General features: G+C 34.8%; 1 protein-coding gene across 5 annotated transcripts in view; it reads right to left on the bottom strand.

Annotated features, from left to right (window-relative positions):
* PAN3 (poly(A) specific ribonuclease subunit PAN3) overlaps positions 1 to 17132 on the bottom strand; it is an 80021-nt gene that overhangs the window by 27247 nt on the left and 35642 nt on the right. For all 5 annotated transcript variants that reach the window (XR_010428281.1, XR_010428280.1, XM_064645441.1 and 2 more), the window contains 3 exons: positions 9481 to 9631; positions 1323 to 1570; positions 626 to 730 (listed from right to left, as the gene is read on the bottom strand). Coding sequence is in view for 3 of the 5 variants with exons in the window: in XM_064645441.1 (XP_064501511.1) it covers positions 626 to 730; positions 1323 to 1570; positions 9481 to 9631 (504 nt within the window). In the remaining 2 variants the exon portion in view is untranslated. The remainder of the gene's footprint in view (positions 1 to 625; positions 731 to 1322; positions 1571 to 9480; positions 9632 to 17132) is intronic.

The following is a 17132-nucleotide window of genomic DNA, read 5'->3' as shown; positions in this document are numbered from 1 at the left end:
AGGAATAAATAAAGTTTTGAACATTATAATTCAGCTCATCGTTTTTGATAAGTTAAGAGTACATTGTCTTTGAAGTACTAGCTATCAGTAGTAAAACAGAGAATTGATGCAAGTATCCAGGGTGCAGAGAGTCAGAAGACCACTAGCTTGAAAATGTTAATGACAAAATACATAAATTCTTGAAGGAAGGAGCTGCAGAAAACATTTGCTATAGTCAACATTGACAAAGGCACCTACTACAGAAAAGTTGAAATAAGTAACACTCACAGTCAGCCCTGAGAAGGGTTCATAAACTAACACCTGCAAACACTTTCGTTTCAGTGCGAGATTTTAAAACTGAATAGGATTGCAGCTTAAAAGAACAGGACATAAATGAGCTCATGCCTAGTAACAATACTCGGCTGAATAGTAAATCACGGCATGCAGATTAGATTGCAGTCATACATGTCGTAAGCTTCTCCCACCCTCTGCTGTACTCCATCTATTACAAGGTTTGATTTTTTTAAATTCTCCACAGGTAAAACTGACTGCACAGATTTTTAGTGTCTACTTCTCTTCAACCATTACCAATTTTCTAGTTTTTGCCAAGATATGCGATTTTCCTTTAAATTCTCTATCATCTTACCTGTCTGAGCTCATCTGCCATGAAGAAGGAAGGTGCATTTGCTTTTGGCTGCATGTAAGCAACATGAGGCGCAGCTGGATGGTAAATGTGGTAGTTTGGAAATACCTGAAAATAAAATATTTTAAGAAGCAGTTTAAAATCCTTAATGATAGGGTAGACAAAGAGTTTTGTCACCCTTTTAGTTCAAACTACTGATCTATGAAGTCTTCATGTACAGTAGAAGTTACAAATATACTGTCATATAGATTACAACTTTATGTGATACTTGCTTCTAATGATTTCAAGGGGAAGGGTGGGTGGGTGGGTTACCACAGTTATTTTAACATTTTTGTAACCGCCTTTCCCCTGCCACTCTAAATGTAAGAACTATTTAACCTATGAGAAAAAAAAAAAATCTGACTTTTTGATATTCTCACTATGTATGTATCCACTGAGACACACAAAATGCTTTCTTTCTATTGCTGTATAAAAAAAAAATACAAAAACCCCACAAAACTATACATAGTGGTAAATGAAAAAATACATTAAAAATTCTCTGTTCCTTAAATTTCAGTGGTTTTAGCAAAGAATTTCAACGATTAAAGGGCCTAATCTTCATCCAGAATACGGGGTTCAGAACATTAAGAATAATCTCTTTAGTATAAACCAATTCAGCATTTGGAAAATCCATACATTTCTGTATTAAAAGCAAACATACCATTCCTGTGAGAGGTGCTGGAGTTGTATCAGTGTAGAAGTATGTTGTTCCACCCACTGTTTCCTTCTGGATCACCTGGCCAGTAGATGGAGGCTGAGAGACAGCATTAGCGACAGACGCAGAGGCACTAGTAGGCACCATATAGTTTGCTGGGTTAGGAGTATGACTTCTTCTTCGAGGAGCAGGAGATGTATGAGGAGTTATTTTGGGAGAATGAAGAGGAGAAGATCCTGCTGACAGTGACATTCCTTAAGAAAACAGAAGAAGATATTCTTGATCAAATCTGTCATTATGAATATTTAGCAATTTGAGAAAAACAGCCCTCACTACCAACAATATTCTGAGCAGGTGAGACACTTAACTCTTCATATAGATATACAAATCTTTAAGAGGTAAAATAGTAAAAGCATGACTGAACAGATATATTTTCCCAAAAATCTCTGCTTAGTTCAGAGAGATAAAGCTTGACAGCTTATGATATACACATGAAGAACTGAAATTAAAAACTTAGAAGTAGTTGAAGGGGTGAGACAAGTCAAAATAACGCTGTATCTGGAAGACAGTTTATTACACTGCAAAAAGATAAAATGTTAATGACTGTATGAGTGTTCACTTAACAGCTACTTGAGCAGTCAACGGAGTTTGCTAAGCTGTAACTCACTTCACCTAATTATTTACTTATGTACCTTTTATTAGAACTAACTCCATAGCTATGAATATCTCCAGTAATAACAGCACACAAATAAACAATATACAATATGCTATTTTTAATAATTTCAGGGGAGTAATTACCTATTTTCCTGTAATTATTATATTCAAGTCATCCCCCAAAAGTTCTATTTGATATGTAAAAGTAGGTAACATCTCATGATATGAAGTCTATTAGACATTTGTGCTGACATTTTCTAATTTATTTGAAATTATTTTATTGAGTGGCATTCACCTTCAACATTAGAGGGGCAACTCAACTGAAACCGGAGAAACTCTACTTCTAAACAAAGTGTATCAGTGGGAAAAACAAGGGCAACTTTTTTGCATGCACACCTTTTAGTTACCAAAAACTTTAGTTGCTTCAAGTAACTGCATTCAGAATTCTCAGATCTGCATATTTATAAAAATTTAGGTATCAAACAGACATTACAGGATGTTGCTGAGGAAGAGATTATCCTTAAAAAGAATTTCTTGCAGAGTTACTTCCTAGCAAAGATCTGAGATATTCAGGTGTTCAAATTAACACCAAGGAGAGCATCTTTGAAATTTAGTGTTGCTCAGTTCAGATTGGGATGTACTTTTACTTCTTCACAATTAAAATTATATTAGTCATACTAAATTCTTTTTTTGAAAGGATAGGAGACACACAACTTTTATATTTATATCGACAGCTGAGAATTCTTCTCTAAATAAGAATTTTGTTAGCTATTACTCAGATATTTGCCTAAATTAATTCCTTAATCTCTGGTAACCAGAGTAATTTAAGCAAATATCCGACTAATAAAAGCAAGAGCAATTTTTTTTGCATACACACTTTTTAGTTACCAAAACTAGTTAAGTTACTTCGATCATGAGTTACTGCATGCAGAGTTCTCACTATGCATCATTAGTAATGTGTAGGAGTGATTTTGCACTAGTGTCTTGTCTCTGAAGTACTCACATCCCTCCTGCATTTCATTTTTTCTTTTTTAATACAAACAACAAAAGCAAATAATTTCACTATTAACAAGTTAACCAGTAGTTTGGGGAAAATTATTGTGAAGCTGTATTATCCTAAAGCTATTTACAGAATATTTGTAACTTTTCATTTAGCTCCACTCATTTACTACTTTGACATCTCAGAAACCATGCTTATTAATTCAGCACATTTCTTTCTTTTGTTCCTGAAAGTGAATAGTTCCAACAAAATAAACAAGATTTTTTTAAACGTAAACTGTGGAAAAATCTTATGCCTTTCTCTTTGGTTGGGTCTCTGCAGTCATTTATTCTTTCTATAAAAATGTAAAATATAAGAATATGAAAAATACATAGTCTACACTCTTCTGGGCCAGAACTTTCATTTCTATTAATACGTGTAAATGTGTTTACACATACCTTGTAGATAAGCAATATTGTAGAATAATTGCTTGCTGATTAGTGTACTAACTTAAAATGTGAATTATAATAGGCACTTCTAAATGGTAATATAAGTAGTCTCCTAAAAATCTGTTTACAAATTAACTGTATGACTGTAAACATTATACATTTTGATAGCACCAGTTTATCTTTTAGCTACAAAAGAAAATATACTTTCATTAAGGTAAAAGTCGCCTCCAGTGACTTAGTAAAGCTTCGATATACTGGGGGAAAAGATCAATTCCAAAGGACACAATGTGTTAGTATTAAAAGTTGAGAGATGACTAATTAAAGGCCGTAAAACTGAAGCAACTCTACATGTTCATGGGCTTTTCTTCATCTAGGGAAAGTTACTGCATGCCTTTTCCACTCTATTGCAATTAAATAGTATTGACTGAAGTCCTCGCATGCATATAATCTCAACCAAGACAGGAATAACTGGCTTCAAGAAACTTGTTTCAAAAAACACTCAACTGTAGGGATCATGAAATAAGAACCCAGCAGTCTCCATATATACTGATGAAAAATTAACTGAAGACTTCTCTACTTAAAAAAACACTACATGTGTAAGACAGTATACAGTAAATATTATTTTTAAAAAATTAGAGTGAAGACTTGCAACTCACTAAAATTATACTGTGACCTTCTACTGCAAGTTTCTCAGAAGAAAAAAGATCTCTAGTGGTTTTTACTGATATAGTTTCAAATGATTTCCACTGTAAGATTTACTTCTTAAAAAAATTTATTCCTGCCAAAGAACAGTTACAAATATAAATCCTTGAATGTCTTTGCACGGGTATTAATGCAAAATTGAAATAAAAGGATGAGAGCGTTACAAAAATCCTTTCAAACATCCTTCCAGTCTCATTTAGGTCTGATTTTGGAAGGACATTGAGAGTCCAATGAAAATTATCTCATGGGCAGCACATTTGGGCTTCTCATTTTCCAATATGGGTAGTAAGTTAGAGATATGAAAGAAGCTTGACTACAGTTCGCTTTCATACCACTAGAAAAACACACTACACATGCCGCAAGAATTTTGTTGTTAATGCTGCAGTGGGTACAGACAGGCTGAGACAACAAATACTGAAGGCAACAGACTCTTCTGAGAGACTTGCACTACATTCTGCAGAATCTAAATAAATATTAAAACTCCAATATCACACCAAAAAAAAGGAAAAAACTTTCAATTAAGCAAAACTCATACACAGTTAAGTACTTAGGGAAGCAAATAACTCTGGGCACAAACTCAAGTAGATATCACCAATTAGTATTTCAATCAGTTAAAAGCAGGTTAATATTAATATTTAATCACAACAAAATAGAATTAGAGGAAAATAAAGGAAAATAGCTGTATTAAAAAGTGAATATATATTCCTACTGGCTCATACTCAAGGAAAAAGATGATCCTGAACACACAATAGTAACAATGTGGTGAATATGGAACCACACCTCACGGAATTAGACAAGCTGTTTTGAATAGCACAATTTATATAAATACCTATTCACTTAAGGGGTTAAGAAAAAACAGGCTTTGAATAATCAAATTATGATTTACTTCTTTATATATACATATTGTACCAGTGATCCTGACAAACAACATTAAGCTTTCCCCGTGAGAGGGTTCAACATTCCCCTGTATTAAAACTTAAACGCCAACAGGAGAACTAAAGACACCAAAAAGCTTGCTTCAAATTGTCCTTCCTGAGGCTTTGCTACTAGCAAAGGTGGCTCTCCATTCCTTGTCTTGGGGAATCCTAATACACTTCATGAAGAAGTCAAATACTATCTTAAAAGATGAACTGTAGGGAGAAAAGGCTTCTTTCACTCCACAAACACTTACATCTAAAGAGAGGTCACGGTATGCAGCTATGACAGTGTCACACGAACATGGAAATGCTTGTGGGATTTGAAGGTGTTTCCACAAGATTCACAGTGACTGTAGAGGATACCTACACATATCTGGAGCTCCTGCCACTATTGTCATTTTTGGCAAAGAGAGATCGTATTTCATATCCCTCTTTATTCTTATATTTTCACTTCTTTCATTGTTTCTCTTATTTTTAAGTTTCATTGCGACTGAGGAAAGGGAAATTGTAGACTTTGAAATTCATTTGAGATGGGGCTCAAAGATATTTTATGAGATTAATGCTTCTAATAAAATTTTGTAGCAGGCAATGTATTTGAATTAAGCTAGACTCTATTTTGAATCTGAGAATTCATACAGAAACAGGATGAAAGGGTATCAAAGCATGAACTCAATGCCTCAGTGTCTATAATTATTTGATTCAATGAGACTTCACAATTTAGTGAACTTAAGCTCATGTGTATGTAAATCAGCTGGCCTACAACATAAAAAACCTCCAAGTTTTGCCTACAAATTTACCCTTTTACAACCATATCCCTACACCTCTAAGGCTTGTAACACATTCAGAGGTCAAAAATTAAGCATTTAACATATTATCATTTTAATGTTCTGTACTTTAGAGATACTCTAGACTATTAGGTAAATGTCGAGGAATGACAAGTCAAAGCAAATAATAAAATCACATTATTTCAAAGAACTTAAAGCAGCATCCTTAAATTTGTTAGATATTTCTTTTTATTGTAAGCTTTCTATCAGGTCATTAGCACTACAACTGCGTATTTTCAAGTTAATTAAATCTGCTTCATTCCCTAAACAATCTGAGTCATCAATTCTTCCTCCTCAGTTTTAATTTTACAGTCTCTTTGCCTTCTTTCTTTCTTCCATTATTCTGGAATGGCTGCACAACTTGCTCTGCACTGTATTTGATCCAGGAGGATGGAACAAGCTCCTGGGGCCTTAGGCCACTCAAACCACCTCAGCTGAAAGTGCTCCATCTCCAACTGGAGTCAAGAGCTCTGAGAACTACACTCTTGCAGCTCATCACTAATAGAGATGTGTCAACCAAACATAAGCACAACACCTTTGCACTCCTGGCTCCTAAGCCTGTAGGTTCAGACTGCCAGCAGAAATGGCATCTCTTACATTCTTCATAAGCTCAGAACCTGACTTGGATTAAATATAGAAGCAACAGCAATTTGCTGTCACTTCCATCAATGACAAAGGCATCACTCTTTAGCTATAACATAGCTTAAGCAAACCCAAGCAATACAGATTTTCACTGCTGGGGGCTATACATCTGTTCTCTATCAAGTTTAACATAGCAATGATGTCTTAACACTTACAGTGACATTAATAAATTTCTTCCATACACTGTGTTGCATATTTTAATGGCATTAATACTCTAAAACAGCTACACAGAACTGGGTAAGATAAGCTCGTTAGCAAAAGTGCTATTCAAAGACTGTCAACTAACTAAATTTCCAACACAAATGACAAATAGGGTATGTTTGGTATCAAGGAAAGGGAAGGAACAATATGGTGTTATTCAGGGGAGTTTATGGAAAGAGAGTTTGGAGATGGTGAAGGAGATTGATTCAAAGCTCTTCAATGCAACAATTTTCTCCCACTGTTTGTATAAATTGCCTTTTATATCACTATGTATACATGTTCCATTAAAGGCTACCAAGATGAAGACTGTTGAGATTACACTAGAAAGTGCTTATCTAAGTAAACATGTGTCAATGTAGGAGTAACTTTCTTCCATGCTACACCCTAATAGATATGTCACGTGCGGATACAAGTTATCTACTAAAGTATTTTATGTTTCACTTGTCTTTTTTTTTTTTTTCAGTTATTTCTGCAGTACTGTTGATAAGACAGTCAGAACGAATATTTTCCAAGGACAATTGAGTTATGTATGAAGTACCACATGTGAAAAGTGGTTTTGATTTCCACCTACTTTTAGGGAAATCTCAGAAATTAGATATGTGAAAGAGTTTACATTTTTCCATCATCAAGAGGGAAATCAAAGGACTGTTCTCATAATTTACCGACTTTGTTATGGGTGAATAAAACTATGGAACTAAAATTATTCTTACTACATTTCCGTATTTCTTATGAAATCTTAATTTCCTCCAGTACCGTGTAAACTACTATAAACAACCTTAATCTCATGCAAACACTTAATCCCTCAAAATTATTCTACTGGAAAGTATGAACCCCTTAACTGGAAGGAGACATCTTTATTCAAAGGAAAGTTCTTATAAACTCTTTATATGGGTTTCATTTGAATTTGTTTTCACTTATTGAAAGCTAACAGATCTCAACAAAATTTTTTCATCACAATTTCAGAATATATTTAAATTTGATTTTTATTCTGTTATCCAGCATGATCTAAGTGGTGACATTTCCCCACACATAAGTACTGCTTTCTTATTTAAGAGCCTAATCTTTTAGAAAGAGCACCTCCTAACTGACCTTGAGGTAACAGAAGTTTTTGTGGATGTATACAGTTGACAACTTTAATGTTGACATTTAAATAAAAATAAATGTCTATGAGTAGTATTTACATTGGACATTTAGGTTCAGAGAACTCTGCACTCAGTGAGAGAAAAAAAGCTTCTAAAGAAATTCAGAGCACCCAACCCAGATCCCTACTCTGAACTACGTTTGTTTTTTAATTATACAGGAAGAGCAGGGAAACAAGCCAACTTTGCCTGAAGTTAGCTCTTACGAATACTCCCCCATCCCTCTTGTCCATAAACAAACAATAGTATTTGAGGCTAGAAAGTATGCAGCATTGGTATCTATATTTCTAGGAGCTCAAATTGTTGGTGAACTTCTTTCAGTGTTACTTATCCTTTCAAGTATTACTTACAGATAGTAAAGAAATTGGACTGTGAAGGATCCCTCTGAGACCCCACTGGACACTTTCCAAAAGTAGATCATTTTACTGTATTCTATTTAATCCTTTATACACTTTTCAATCCAGGTGACAAGGCTGAGAGGCATATAAACACAACAGTTTTCCAATAAGACGGTACAGCACAGTATAGTATCAATCAGACACAGTACCACAACACGTTCATTTGGTCAGCAGAAGCATCAATCACTTTCCTAGCCTGTTCTGACAGTTCTTACATGCAAGCTAAGGGCTGGCTTCTTTCATGTGGACACTGAGATTGATTCCCTGGCATCAGGAAGACTGAAGTTCAGTTTAACAAATGCTTATTGCCAATACTGGTTTAAAAAATAATTTACAACATTTGTCCTTCTGCCTTTTGGCAGCTACCTAACGCTTCTTGTCAGTCACCAGAGACTGCCAAAGGTTTCACTACATACAGAAACTCACTAAAGAATTTGCAGTGTGTAACATTCAGATCTGCTGATGGCTGTACATTAAAACTATTTAATTTTATTCAAATAAAAGTAGTAGAATTAACTTTTTAAGATGAGAGGACTAAAAGATGCATGAAGGGCTTGAACTTTTGAAATGTAAAAAAAAAAAATCTGCCACTCAATTATACAACTGTATGGAACACATTTCAGTAAGAGTTTTAAATTTGGGAAATGAACATAAAATGTCCTTAAAAGTGAGATTACACGTGACAGATACAATAAAAATTAACACTATTTCACAAGGCAAGCTATTTTAGAGTAAACTTGCCTTCAACTTTGTTTTTAATCCAGATTTTTAAGTTCTCATATATACTTAATATTAATATTGAATTAATAATCCAATAAATATTGAAGTAATTCAATTTCAATTAATATTGAAAATAATTAATTCTAGATTACATAGTCTAGAAACAAAAGAGAAGATCAGTGTATGGTAATCTGAGAACATATTCGTTGTAGACTATGGTAGTTTAAGTCATCTTCAGGTACTGCTCTGGTAAGGACCACATAGAACACAGTATGTGTAACTCAGTACCCCTTCTTCCCAAAAAGAGCAGAGTAAATTAGGCTGTTAATTTCAGTGCTGCTGTGGCTGAGCAGATTTCACAGCCTGCAATGTGATTTCCATGCTACTGGAAGATAAACCCAGAGTTCCTCTACTTTTTGAAGACTGTCTTAAATTTAAGAGCTAACGGAGGAGGTGGCTACATTTATACTCGATAAATCTGATTGGGTTGTGTTAGACAAAAGAAGCCACTGTACTACAAATCATTACTCTCAACTTACCTGGTGCTAGCCCAGCAGTAGCAGGACTTCCCATAGAGGGGTGAGAGAACAAGGCTTGAGAGAAGGCAGACATACTTGACTGGGATACATTACTCAGCCTAGAGGTTGATCCTCCTTTAGGAATAAACTCACTTGCAGAAGGATTTGGTGTCTGTTAAAAAAAAATTAAAAAAACCAACATAAATTAAATTTTTATTTTAAATGAGAAGGGATGAACGGTGCCTACTTGGTAGAAAAAACTTCCTAGGCAAGCCTACTGAGTGCAGGGGATGTTTTTAAGGTACATACAGCTTGTTGACAAGAACCAAGAATACTGGAAGCTGTTTAGCATGAACAAATTGAAATGTGCTTTTAGCTCATGTCTGAAGTAGTATAAGCAAGGCTTTCCATATGAACAGCTGGTATATGAGTTCATACAAACACTTTGCAAAAGGCTTTCCATAAGTATTATAGTACAAAGTTAGAGACTTGACACTGAGAAAGCTTTGTCACAGCTGCACAGATTGTTCCTCCATGACTTTAGAGATTTCATCTCAAATTCACTTGCTATTTCAGATTTCATCTCAAACTCACTAGCTATTTCAAATTAAAGGAGCAAAAACGATTCCTACTAAAGAAGCCATCCCTGCCTCTATTTCAAATAGACCTCTAAGTTCAGGGGTTTTGTGAACTTCTGTTTTAATTACCAACTTCATTTATGTAGCATGTTTAATAATGAGGTTTAATTTGGTACCACAGAAAAAAAAATAGAAGTAGAATGATAGTCAAACATCCAGTATTTGTTAGTAAAGAAAATATAGCATATAATCAGTTTCTAAATTCTATTAAAATCTGTACTGTCGGTTTCATATTTTGGTGTGGTGGTGTTCATTTTGAGGTGAGCTTTTTGTTTGCTTTGAGGTAGGGAGGGTTAGAAAAAGAAAATCCCAATTTGAGCTCAAAAGGCTTATTATTGGACAGCCAATTACAAATTACATTAGCGCAAGAAAAAAAAAATAAGCCAAGAAATAAAACCAATTATTACATGAACACTCTGAAAAGCTTGATTATTAAATGACAGATTTCAGTTTATTAAGTAATCTTCAGAGTACCTCTCACAAGTGTCTAAACAAATGAGATAAAATAAGCCAGCATAAAAATAAACAATCGCAATAAACAAGGGATACTATTAAGATAACTCATGATGTTTCTTTAAAGAAAATTATATTGGACCACTTCAGGTTTAGGCAGTTTTAAAATGACCAAGTATGTCAGCTGTTACTTAAACTACCAATATCAATTTTTACCAACTTAAGTGAAGTGGTATCACAGAAAGTAAGTTAGTGCAAATTAGAAAAGAAGTGTGAATACCAACTTAGGGAAGAAAAGTATTTCAAAAGTCTTCTTTTCTCTTAATTTGTTTTTAAGACCTTTATTTGAATATTTCTACCACATATCATATTACTAATGTATTTCAAAGCACTGAAAAAGAAGATTCTAAAAGTTGTAAAATTAAAGAGGATGCACAGGTTAAAAAGGAAATAGTATGAATATTCTACCTCTAACGACAGTAAATTTTAACCACTAACCACTTTATGATGTCATCTTTACAACGTTCTTTGTCATCTTACATGTGTACGTTTCTGAATATTCAAGGAACCAAATATGCAGACTGGTGAAGTATAACACATTTATATGGGTAAAAAGCTCATAAGAATTTTAAAACTCCTTAATCACAGTTTTGGAAAACTTGCTAAGATGTACAGTAATACAGCAAAACAAAAGGTAAGCTGCATTATACAAACCAAAAACATATAACTGACACATTTAAACTCAAAAGGTAATATTCTGGACTTATGTGAATTTAGGTACAAGAATACCTAAGAGAATGGTGTTCCTCTAGATAAAATCTGGCATGTAACCCTTCAGCCAAAACTGCACCGAAACTGGAGAAAATGACAGAGGTGGTAAAGAGTTGAGTAGAATTTGTCCAAATAATGATAGAGCTCAGAAGTCAAACAACTGTGAGAGCATGCAAAAGAATTTGTAACATCTTGTTAAAAGCACGTAATTTCAAAGAACTACAAGATCCACATTTTCCCACTGCTAAAACCAGCCATGACATGTGCACACCTCTACCACACCTAAATATTGTGTGAACTAGGCGACAAGAGAAGGACATGGCATTAGTTTTGAAGCATGCAAGTGCAAAGAAACACACCTTCTGGAAGATAACCTCAGCGTTTTCTACAGCAACTGAGAGAGTTCCCAAAATCCCATCCATACCATTCTGGCTAAACTCTTGCTACTTTCACCTATAAACAACTCCTACAGCACAGTGATGCTTCTTATTTCTAAACGCAATTCACAAGTTTTCACAGACCAGTTTTGGACCTAGAAGTTATTTAATTAATGACAGTTTTCATCTCTAAAAGTTATTTATAAACATCAAAATTTTAAAATGTAGCTTCACTTTAAAGAAAGAGCTCTACTTTAACTAGTAGGTGTTTTAGTTTATCCAAGTGAAAGGAGTCAAACCCAGGAATCTGCTACAGCTGACCTGGTTTATGATGTAGAATTACAAACAGCAATGGCTCAAGTTCCATTTTTTGATGTCACAATTCAGTATCAGAATCAAAGCCTGCTAAGATTAAATTACTGTTACATAACTTTGACAAAAACATTGTATATGAGAAAACAGCTTTGATTTGCAAAGATAGACCCTTTACTATGAAAGCCTGTTTTACTTCTCTGTGATGCTACAAACATGAAGATGTAATCCAAGACTTTCCCCATTGGTAAAAAAGTGATTTAAATTTTGGTTACAATTTTAAAAGATCCTTCCTCCTTCAAGTTGTTTTCTAAATACAGAAAAATACCAAGGCTCCACAGTCACCAGCCAGAATAAACTAATCAAAGAATTACAACAGATTTCAGTAATGTGTGGTCAAAACTAGCAAATACTGTCAGATAATTTGAAGCTTAAGCTCCAAGTCATGTTTAAATTCCTTACATCTGTGTGAAGCTGCAGTTCTTAAAACGTTTTCAAAAGCATAGAAGTTTTTATCTGACGTAAAACGTTCCAGTTTCTGCATACACTTTTCTTCCAACAAAATAATTAAAATAATTAGGCCAGAATAAATGACTGAATTAAGTGAGAGAGTGTAATATTACTATTAGTTCTGTAATATTTAATCTTTTATTTATTTTTCAGTCTTTGTAGATAACTTATTCTGCAACAATCACCATGCAAATATGCCAGAATTAGGAAGCCACATTCTTAATGGCCAATGATTCAAAATATTATATTGTTGGTCTCAAAAAATATCCAACTCATAAAGTGTAAATTCCAGTGTTAGTTTTACATTTGGATCAATGGTAAGCTTGAAAACCTGTTTAAATGGGAACTATGCTTTAGAATACTACCAGGTATTCTTACAGCTTTTCCATTATAATCTTATCAAAAACTTCCCAAAATAAATTTGAATAAAAGAATAATAATTTTCTATAAGAATTAAAATAATCTATATACTGTGATGTTGAAAAGCAGTGAACATACTTTCTAAATCCCAAACAATAAACAATGCCTGCTAGCACTGCCTACACTAAGTCTATATTTTCAGTTTCAAATGCAAACGTCCTGTAGAAAGGCACATACAAAACTTCTAAACATTAATAAACATGTTTTCAACAAAGGGCATTAAACTGAAACAAGTATAGCTGCGTCAGTTACGCTGTGTTTTTCTAGAAAACCACCTAAAGTGACTTTTGACACCTTTGCTAAAATTCCTATCATTCCTTTTTCCTCTCAACCTTGTCAAGTTAAATCTCATCCCCCTTCTTCCAGTATATTCATATAAATGCTGCTGAACTAAAGCAGCGAAACAACTTCTCTAGTTATTATTTGAATTAATACCTACATCGTGCATTCTCACCAGAATGATTCCATGAAGAAAGTTCACCAAAATATCCTATTTTCAGATTCTTTATATCTCTGGTCTCTCAAAGAGCAGAACCTCTTCAGTCAGCTTGGCAAACAAACTTCCGAAGACAGACCACAAAACTGAGTCCATCTGGTTTCACATACAAAACCAAATTCTACACTTCTGTACATCAGAGCACAAACAACTTATAAAACACATATAAATACAGTCCAAATGAAGGCTGAATTTAATCATGATGCAATTAGTAAGGATGGATCTACAAAAGAAGTAAAAAAGCAGGGGAGGACTATTTATTAACTCACTTGTGCCACCATCCAGCTCAAGAGTTTGTCTAGTGGCTTTTATGCTTTTACAGGTATAAAAGAAAATAAAATTAGAATACAGTGTGGAGGGGAAGAAACAAAATATTTTGTGACTATCACAAGAAAAAAAAAAATCAGGGCTCTTTAAAAGAAGGTGCAGATGAAAGCAAAGAGCAAGCCAAGGATCCAAGATGAAGACCATCACTGGGAGGACTACACAGCAGCATGCAGCATGACTGTATGTTGAAGAGTTGCACATATCAATAGATTTCTGTAATTCAGACATAAAATCAAAATTCCTGTTTCATCAGCTATCAATTTCAATACACATAATTTGTCTTTACACTTCTCAGCAATAAACTTCTAAGGCCCCAGTGCTGCATTGATGCATAAGTGAATCCTCAAAATGCCATTAAGTACAGAATTATCCTGTAACACAGGGACGCACAAGTCACAGAGCCTTTGGAAAGTCATTCAAGGATCCCACAGGAATACTGAAAACCACCCTTCTCCCTCTCTCGTTTCCCCTTCAGCATTTTACAACACAGCACAGAGCTGTACAGCAGCACAGCAACCTTAGCAATTTCAGTTCTGGTCCCACATCCAACTGAAGCCCCAAGCAAGCTACCTAATGCAAAAAGTAGGCCAATCTCATGTACTTACCATGCTAGAAACTGGATACAAGCCTTTTTGTTCTTTTATGTTCTCCTTCACCTCTAAATTCATACTGATCTGTTTTGACATCCCAAATTACATAACTGTGTAATGGTTACAGAAAACCATCACTAAACTACACCCATGTTATAAAGCAGGGCAGTGCTTTACCGGTCTATTTTTGGCATAGTTTTCATAATATCTCTTAGGAATACAAAAACATGGAGAAGTCTTCCCTGGTTTTTATGTGTTGCTATTTTGTTTTTGTCAGGTTTTGGGGTTTCTTTGTTGTTGTTTTTTAATGGGCAGATGTTCTGTATGAAAAGCTTCACTTCACAGAGCATCACTGCAATCCCTCCATTTCCAGGATTTCTCATTAACTACGACATCAGGAAAAGGACACATTTTGTGATGTCAGAGCAACCCAGCAGGCACTGGAGGTCACCAAGGGCTTCAAAGTAAATCTCTCTCTCCCACTACTGAATTTGTTCAACATGCTACCTTTACTGTAATTACCGTGACAAGTCATCACATCATTCATACAATAGGCTCTAATAAATTTCAATTTGGCAACATTATTAGTTGTATTGCTCTACTGCTCTTGCAGAAGAGTTAGAGTCAATTTCATTAAAAGTGGGTAAAATTTGTTGGCTAAAGACTTATTTGTTTATAAACCAGAACACAGGCTCAGACAAATAAAACTATTAGCAAAGTTTTGTTACAATTGACAAGTAGATCTCAATAAAAAGTCAACTTTTACAGATTTGGAATATTTTCACATTTCTTCAAAGTTTATGTTCCTGATGCGATATATTTGAAAAATTCATTTCTATGATTATTTTTTTGCTCAAGAAACAAGGAATCAGTTATTGATAGTGCTTAAGAACTAATCTGTATAACTAAAATGGACCTATTTCTACTATTTTAAGGAGAACTACCATTTGCTAGACCAATGCAAGTTTTAGCACCTTTCATGCTTGAGTCTTGCCAGACTCCACAGATTCTCTGCAATCCCTCCTGTTTCTTCAATTCTATTTATTACAGCTGAACATCCTTCTGTTTGAATTTCCACCATATGTGCATATACATGCTTTTCTCAAGTCCACATCTCTATGGGAAGCTATGCAACTGCATCACACAATACAAAATCATAACTGCACAGTTTAAGTTAGGTAGCTGGGATTCCGGCAAAGAAACGAATCTGGAACTGCACCCTTCAAAAGCTACATGTTCTGCAGCCAATCTCAAGCAATCCCAAATGCTGCTAAACCTCAGAATGCTAGGAGACCTTGAGCTTCCTTCTCTTTGCCACACTTTGAACACTACTTCAGAGTGCACAGGTACTGAGAAGACAACTGCTCCTGGCAAGAAACTTCAAGTTTTGAGCTACTGACTCTCCAGCCTCCAGAAGCATTTTTTGCTCCTACTCTAAGTGGAGCAGATTAACAACAGCATTTGCTGTGCCACTGTACAGCAGAGAAAACAATGGAGGACAGGAGTACAAATGGGGCTGTTCTTGCCCTATAATGTCCACTTGAAAAACAGAGATCAAATTTCTGCTTCTGTCTTCTCAGAACAACTGTCTATTAGTTATGGTTTACATTTACTATTAGATGCACATGATAAGTTTGGTTTGTCACTCTTCTATCCCTTCAGAACATACTGCTTCACAGGTTCCCACTACTCTCCCAAAACCTTACCTGGTTCTTCTACCAATGTTTCCTTTCTTTTCTCCATCAGTTACTGTGCTGCTTTTCCCCAGCAGCAAAAGGGCCAAGACAGACTGAAAGTCCAAATTTCCCTAAACAATGTAGCATCAGTTCACCTACATCACACTGTCCATGACTCCCCACTTCAGTAACACAGAGATGTCCAAACATCAAGCAATGCAAAACTAATATAGGTATGGAAAGGCTCTTGTAGGAGCTTCATGTTGGCCCTTACATGGCAGAAATTCAGTGAACTGAAAGAAAATCTTAAGGTGCCACAAACTCTAGGCATAATCTGTTGTCAATTTATCCATTTCCTTCACTTAGAAAACATCGAAAACAAAAAAACCCTCACAGGAAGACTAACAATCCCTGAGAAATCAAAAGAACTACACAAGTAGAAACAGTATTAGCAGCAGTGGTGCAATTCCCACCACTGTAGTAGTTTTCATCTAAACTCCATTTTAAGGGACATGAAGCATATTCATCCTAGACTAGAATTATCCTTCATTATTACTCCAAAGACTACCTGCTAATTCTGTAAAGAGATATTCAAATGCAGTTGTACCACTCCCCTCTTACAGAGCTGAAGATGATTCAGGAATAAAGTTAAATGAAGTTTAATATATTTCTCAAACAAGTTGGGAAGTATAAACTATCCCAACATAAAAATTAAAAATTTACACTTCCTGATCATGGTGATTACATCTTCAAATTCTGTACTGAGAGCATCTATTTTCATTAAGTGTCAAACATTTTAACAAAGATCACTAATTTTACTAGTAGAAACCTTCCTCACATGAGCATTAAAATAAAAGGTTGTGTTTGTTTGCCTTTAGAATACATTTCATGATTACTGTTGCTCCTTTTCCTCAGATTATTGCAAAATCAAGTAAAGTAAATAGCTCAGCAATGGGTGAAGATAATAAAACATCCCCAAGTCACTCTCCTGGAGGGCTACTATGCCTACTTTGTGAAATAATTATTTGATTTGAACTCTACTCAAACGTGGAGTAACTGCTTCTAACATTTTCCAAAATTTAAAATAAAGCATCCAAAATACT

This window comes from Pseudopipra pipra, chromosome 2 (genome assembly GCF_036250125.1).
Source record: "Pseudopipra pipra isolate bDixPip1 chromosome 2, bDixPip1.hap1, whole genome shotgun sequence".
In the NCBI taxonomy this organism is placed as follows: domain Eukaryota; kingdom Metazoa; phylum Chordata; class Aves; order Passeriformes; family Pipridae; genus Pseudopipra; species Pseudopipra pipra.
The sequence above is the reverse complement of the archived record's forward strand: the minus strand, read 5'-3'. Positions and strand labels throughout refer to the sequence as shown.